Source organism: Hordeum vulgare, chromosome 7H, assembly GCF_904849725.1.
Source record: "Hordeum vulgare subsp. vulgare chromosome 7H, MorexV3_pseudomolecules_assembly, whole genome shotgun sequence".
Lineage (NCBI taxonomy): Eukaryota > Viridiplantae > Streptophyta > Magnoliopsida > Poales > Poaceae > Hordeum > Hordeum vulgare.
The window spans coordinates 616100005-616107079 of NC_058524.1; the positions used below are offsets into that span (position 1 = coordinate 616100005).

Below are 7075 nucleotides of genomic sequence, written 5' to 3' on the forward strand. Positions count from 1 at the left end.
TTCTGAAACCCGTATTATAGACGGCCGTAAGTCCTAATCAGCTTACATAAACTTAATTATATCAGCTTACATAAACTTAATTATATCAGCTTACATAAACTTGGTTTAACAATCGTCTCTCAACAACTTTCGTATGCAAACACGTGGGTGAAACGTGAGTCCCAACACGGAGGATGACGCTGTTGTCGCTGAGCAAACGTGAGTCCTGGCGGAGTATGAAAGCGTGGCGGGGACAGCTCAACGAGGAGATAAGGTTTGCCACCGTCGTCCTTGTCTATCTATCTTGGTCGCCATCACGTGGGCTGCTAGTACCCTTCACTTCACGTGCCACCTAAAAGCTTGAAAGAAGCAAGCCAGTGGCCAATTCCCGGTAAGGTAAGCTACCTTCAGCAGTGTCCATGGATGAGTGGTTCATAAGCTTGTGTTTCATAGCCATCTCAACGACCACGGTGCTGGCCTTTTGGTTCATCAAGCTCTCCGTTGACGAGGCCGGCCTCAGGAAGAAGCGGCTGCCTCCCGGGCCATGGACTCTCCCGATCATCGGCAGCCTTCACCACGTCGCCAGCGTCCTCCCGCATCGCACGCTCATGCAGCTGTCTCGCCGGCACGGGCCGCTGATGCTCCTTAGGCTAGGCCAAGTCTCCACCGTGGTGGTGTCCAGCGCCGAGGCCGCGGCGCTGGTCATGAAGACCAACGACCCTGTGTTCGCGGACCGGCCGCGCGGCGTGACGCTGCACATCGCCAGCTCCGGCGGCAAGGACATGGTGTTCGCCCCATATGGCGACCACTGGCGGCAGATGCGCAAGATCTGCATTGTACACCTCCTCGGCTCCGCGCAGGTGAGTCGCATGGAGGGCATCAGGGCTGAGGAGGTGGGCGGCCTCCTCCGCGACATCGTGGCCGCCGCCTCCGCCGGCGCCACCATCAACGTCAGCGAGAAGGTGATGGCGCTCAGCAACGACATCGTGACCAGGGCGGTTTTCGGCGGCAAGTTCGCACGTCAGCGCGAGTTCCTCCGGGAGATGGACAAGGTGTTCAAGCTAATGAGCGGCTTCTGCCTGGTCGACATGTTCCCGTCGTCGAGGTTGGTACGGTGGCTGAGCAATGGCGAGCGCCACATGAGGAGATGCCATGGCCTCATCCATCGCATCATTGCTGAGGTCGTCGAAAATCGCAAGGCCGCGCATGCTTCTGCCACGGGCGGTTCCATTCCAGGGAATGAGGACCTGTTGGACGTGCTGCTCAGGCTCCAGCAGGAGGACTCTTTGGAATTTCCTCTCACCACGGAGACAATGGGGGCCGTCTTGTTTGTGAGTATTTCCCTCAGCCTCAAGTATTTGTTTGAATATGAAGATGATACATGCAAGCACAAATACGCTGTCAGGATCTAGTCAAGATATTGAAGATGATACATGACCAAACTATTATGAAAATTTAAGAGCGCCTTACCTTCCTCCAAAGTTCTCAACAACCAGAAGTATGCAACAACAATAATCAACATCAATCAACTCATAATTCCTAGACAACGACAAGGTTATCCTAAAATGAAGAGCCTCTAGAAAGGGAAACTATGGTCTTGTTTGGGACTGATCTACTTTATAAAATTCAGTTTCGTTCTATCAAATTTACTTTGAAACAGTTTTATACATAAGTTGTAACTTTTTTAGACAGAGTTTGGCTTTTATCTAACTCCAACTCTAAGAATAAAAAAAATGATGCAAATGATACATCTGATTGGATGAGTTGGAGAAACAAGGGGTATTCATTTACTGATGGCAGTTGTGGATAATTTCTTTCTAACTTTAGCTTTTTTGTTTTCTTGAAGCACATTTTAGAAAGCTTCACAAAAAACATGAAGTTCTGTCCCTGATTCTATTAATTTTTTTACAAAGCGGTGTGTCATGAAGCTATCTCGTTTGAGTTATGTTTTTTTATAAAAAAGCTGAATTTTAAAAAGTGAAGTAGCCCAAACAGGCGCTATGTTGTTGCCAAGTTGTGGCGGAGGGTCGCGTAAACCAAATAATCGGCCGTGATACAGAAAGGAATCAGGCAGTTGAATGGTCATGCAAATATACTGGTCATGGCCGATCCTTCCTTACAAGCTTTCTCTTTGGATTTGACATGTAGTTGACCCATCAGCAGCAAACAGTCCATGATTTCGGCTTTTGGGTCTGGCTCCGCCACTGTCGCCAAGGTACGACGGGATACCCACTATCGGTTTCATGAATTATTTGACTTGGCGGGCAAGCTTGAGTTGGTGGTGTAAATTACCAGCATGAAGCTAGTTGAGTTGACCCGGCACAAAGTTGTTTGTCAAAAATGTATTATGTACCTCATCAGATATGCTTGGTTAACACACCACGGCTTTAGAATGTTCACGCACTTCAAAAAGAGATGTTCATGTATCTCACAATAAATATTCAGGCATAGCTTTCACAAAAAGTGCTTGTGAGAACTAGGCAGCAGCCTAGTGCCAATTGCCAAGGGGACACAATGGTGTACCCTGCGTCCAGGGTTTAAGGCCCTGTTTATTTCATAAATCCTAGGACTTTTTTAAGTCCCAACTTATAAGTCATAAGTCCCTACCTGTTTGTTTACACGGACTTATAAGTTCCGAGTCCCTACATGTTTGTTTACAGGGGCTTATAAGTCCATGTTACACCTAATAATACACTTGTTCACATGGATCGTCATCAGCCAACGCGTACGGCACAAAGGATAAGCACCGCTGCAACGAGGCTCAGGAGAGGGCCTTTCCGGCGATTGGAGGCACCGCTGCAACGAACCGAGGCAGAACGAACCGAGGCGGGGCGGCGTCGGGGCGGCGAACCGAGGCAGAACGAACCGAGGCGGGGCGGCGACGGGGCGGCGATTGGAGTGAGAGGCGGGGCGGCGACGGGGCGAGAGGCGTGGCGGCGACGGGGCGAGAGGCGTGGCGGCGACGTGGCGAGAGGCGGGGCGGCGACGGGGCGAGAGGCGGGGCGGCGGCGGCGATTGGACCGAGAGGCGGGGCGGCGTGCGGGGAACGAGCCTGGAGCGAGACGGGGTAGGTCCGGCCCGTGATAAGTCCTAATAAGCTCCTCCGTGAGAGTCTTATTAGATAAGTCCCAAATCACCACAATAAGTCCCAATAAGTCCCTTGTGTTTGGTTTAGGTGGGACTTATAGGGACTTTTTTAAGTCACTAAACCAATAAGTCCCTGCAAACAAACGCCCTCTAAATCCCGTCCGGAGCGAATTTTTGATGCCTCGTTACGGGTGGGCTTCTTATATAAAAATATGTCCTGAACGCTAGTGTCGATGGATCTCAGTTTTTACAATAAGTGATTGTGTATCTCAGGGGAAAAAACTGTATTGGCTGCATGAAGATAATAAAAACATATAAATAATGAGTCAACCAGCAAGTGAGGACAAATAAAAAAGGAACGTGAAAAGAAAGGGTAATAACAAAATTTATCAAAAAAAATAGCATGAAAACCACAATACTAATACGGATACATAAAAATGGAGGAATCACGAAAAATAACACAGCAAAAGAAATAAATACTACTCACTCCGTTTGTAAACATAAGTCTTTTTAGATATTCTATATTACTGACTACATACAGATGTATGTATTTCATATGTTAGATTATAGATTCAATCATTTTATTCTGTATGTGGTCTCTATTAAAATCTTTAAAAAGACTTTTATTTAAGAACATTCGAAGTACATACTAGTGTGCAGACAAGGCGGGCAGCCACTCCATCCAGAAACTAAGAGCAATATTAGCAGACTCGCCATATATCGGCTAGATTGCTAGCAATTTCATAAATCTGCACACACGAGGCGGGAGTTGGGCAACGCACCCTCGCTCGAAACTGTACCACCAGGAGGGAGGGAGGCACTCGACCTAGCGTTGAAGGTCGCTGGGTGCAAGGGTGCCAGGGGTGGGGCGATGAGGGTTGCCAATCGATAGAGACAACAGCTTCAACCTCGTGGACGTCCGTGTGTGGAACTCCTCAGTAACAACGTTCAATGAACTCCCCCGCACACGCCCTAGGCGATGTTGTCACTCCAAGGGAAGGAGACGGGACATGAGGGCACGCCACTGAGGCGGGGGGGAGGAGGTGGTGCCCTGGTCGGCCAGGGGTCCGGGGAGACGATGGAGGATTGAAAGCCTAAAGGATTGAGGAAGAAGCGGTGGAGTTTTTCTTTTCTTTTTCTATGGCCTTTTTTTCATGCTGCCCTTTATTTTTTTTAGATTCACAAATTAAATATCGGCTTCTATGTAGGCCGATCTGGTTGTAGAATAATATTTTATACTCTTCTGTAGTGTTAGATACTTTAATTTAAGCGATAGGTAATTCTGGACGAAGATAGTAATATTTTACGGCCGGTTATAGAATACATTTGTCCTCTATATATACACAAAGAGAAGACATAATATGTGCATGCATCAACGGTTTAACATTGCATTTTTCATTATTTCCGTTTGCAGAATATGTTTGCAGGGGCTACAGAGACCACGGGGACCAATTTGGCATGGGTCATGTCAGAGCTTATGCACAACCCTAATATTATGGCTAAAGCACAACATGAAGTACGAGAGGTGTTGGGTGAAGGCCGATCTGTCATTACTAATGGTGACCTTGGCGAACTCCAATATATGCGGATGATCATCAAGGAGGCCCTTAGGTTGCATCCGCCTGGTCCTCTGATTCCACGCATGGCCAGAGAGGATTGTTCAGTTATGGGTTATGATATCCCTAAAGGTACTAATGTTTATATCAATATTTTCGCAATTTCTCGGGATCCTAGATATTGGATCAATCCTGAAGAGTTCATGCCAGAGAGATTCGAGAAGAACAATGTGAATTACAAAGGAACATACTTTGAGTTCATTCCATTTGGGGCTGGGAGACGGCAATGCCCGGGGATTCAGTTTAGCTTGGCAATCACTGAGATGGCACTGGCAAACCTTTTGTATCACTTCGATTGGATGCTCCCTAATGGTGCTAACCATGCTTCGTTTGACATGTCAGAGAAATTTGGGTTTGCAGTAAGCAAAAAGTATGACCTGAAACTGAGAGCTATTCCACACGTGTGGTCCAATGTTACGGCGTCGAAGTGATAGAGGAGCCTGCATGTTGAGGTTGCAATGCATGTTTACATACACGCACTTTCAGGCTTTCAGCACATGTCAATGATGTCACTATCGGGATCGGGGTGCATCGTTGTAACTTTATGCAAGCAAACATTATGGTATTGCATCTACAAACTATTATGGTACTATATACCACTGTTTGTATAAATAGTGCAGGTTAGAAGATATTGCATTGTACTACATGATCGTATAGGACATAATTGTATTATTATACTACTCCCTCCTTCGTTCTAAAATAAGTATCGATGATCTAATATCAAACTAAATTTATGATATTTATTTTGGAACGAAGGGAATATTAGTTAAGTATATGCGATTTGCCTTTAAAACTTGCTTGATTTCAGTAGGTGGTCATAAACATATGTGTTTATCGCAATTTACAAGCAAAAATTCTTATACTTTTATGGCGTCCACTCCGGTGTGTTTGCATTATCATCGTCGCATATGGCCACAAACTAATCGATCAATTCTGGGCCATACCCAACCTCACGCACTGCCTGGTCATGCTCATGCACCGATGCTACCGCTCACGCTGTCCCACCCGATACCATACCACACGGACGGGCCGCCAGAAGGCTGTCGCCGACGTGTATGTTCGCGCCTACTTCATGGCTGACTGGCGTGCATGTGCTCTGCTGCACCGCAACCACGGACGGGCCGCCTGAAGGCTGTCGCCGACGTGTATGTTCGCGCCTACTTCATGGCTGACTGGCGCGCGTGTGCTCTGCTGCACCGCAACCACGGACGGGCCGCCAGAAGGCTGTCGCCGACGTGTATGTTCGCGCCTACTTCATGCCTGACTGGCGCGCGTGTGCTCTGCTGCACCGCAACCACGGACGGGCCGCCAGAAGGCTGTCGCCGACGTGTATGTTCGCGCCTACTTCATGCCTGACTGGCGCGCGTGTGCTCTGCTGCACCGCAACCACGGACGGGCCGCCAGAAGGCTGTCGCCGACGTGTATGTTCGCGCCTACTTCATGGCTGACTGACGCGCCTGTGCTCTGCTGCACCGCAACCACGGACGGGCCGCCAGAAGGCTGTCGCCGACGTGTATGTTCGCGCCTACTTCATGGCTGACTGGCGCGCATGTGCTCTGCTGCACCGCAACCACGGACGGGCCGCCAGAAGGCTGTCGCCGACGTGTATGTTCGCGCCTACTTCATGGCTGACTGGCGCGCGTGTGCTCTGCTGCACCGCAACCACGGACGGGCCGCCAGAAGGCTGTCGCCGACGTGTTTGTTCGCGCCTTCTTCATGGCTGACTGGCGCGCGTGTGCTCTCCTGCACCGCAACCACGGACGGGCCGCCAGAAGGCTGTCGCCGACGTGTATGTTCGCGCCTACTTCATGGCTGACTGACGCGCATGTGCTCTGCTGCACCGCAACCACGGACGGGCCGCCAGAAGGCTGTCGCCGACGTGTATGTTCGCGCCTACTTCATGGCTGACTGACGCATATGTGCTCTGCTGCACCGCAACCACGGACGGGCCGCCAGAAGGCTGTCGCCGACGTGTATGTTCGCGCCTACTTCATGGCTGACTGGCGCGCGTGTGCTCTGCTGCACCGCAACCACGGACGGGCCGCCAGAAGGCTGTCGCCGACGTGTATGTTCGCGCCTACTTCATGGCTGACTGGCGCGCGTGTGCTCTGCTGCACCGCAACCACGGACGGGCCGCCAGAAGGCTGTCGCCGACGTGTATGTTCGCGCCTACTTCATGGCTGACTGGCGCGCGTGTGCTCTGCTGCACCGCAACCACGGACGGGCCGCCAGAAGGCTGTCGCCGACGTGTATGTTCGCGCCTTCTTCATGCCTGACTGGCGCGCGTGTGCTCTGCTGCACCGCAACCACGGACGGGCCGCCAGAAGGCTGTCGCCGACGTGTATGTTCGCGCCTACTTCATGGCTGACTGGCGCGCGTGTGCTCTGCTGCAC

At 50.3% G+C, this 7075-nt stretch overlaps 1 protein-coding gene across 1 annotated transcript; it reads left to right on the top strand.

Annotated features, from left to right (window-relative positions):
• Window positions 1-313: 313 nt before the first annotated feature.
• Window positions 314-5475, top strand: LOC123412540 (zealexin A1 synthase-like). Its single transcript, XM_045105487.1, has 2 exons — window positions 314-1310; window positions 4481-5475. The coding sequence occupies exons 1-2, from the start codon at window positions 399-401 to the stop codon at window positions 5111-5113; spliced, it is 1545 nt and encodes a 514-aa protein (XP_044961422.1). The 5' UTR covers window positions 314-398; the 3' UTR covers window positions 5114-5475.
• The last annotated feature ends 1600 nt before the right edge of the window (window positions 5476-7075 follow it).

Bases quoted from the DNA above. Each gene is read 5' to 3' on its own strand.
- LOC123412540 (XM_045105487.1), top strand. From the start codon at position 399: ATGGATGAGTGGTTCATAAGCTTGTGTTTCATAGCCATCTCAACGACC. The intron at 1,311-4,480 runs GTGAGTATTTCC...TTCCGTTTGCAG, and splicing joins CAATGGGGGCCGTCTTGTTT to AATATGTTTGCAGGGGCTAC.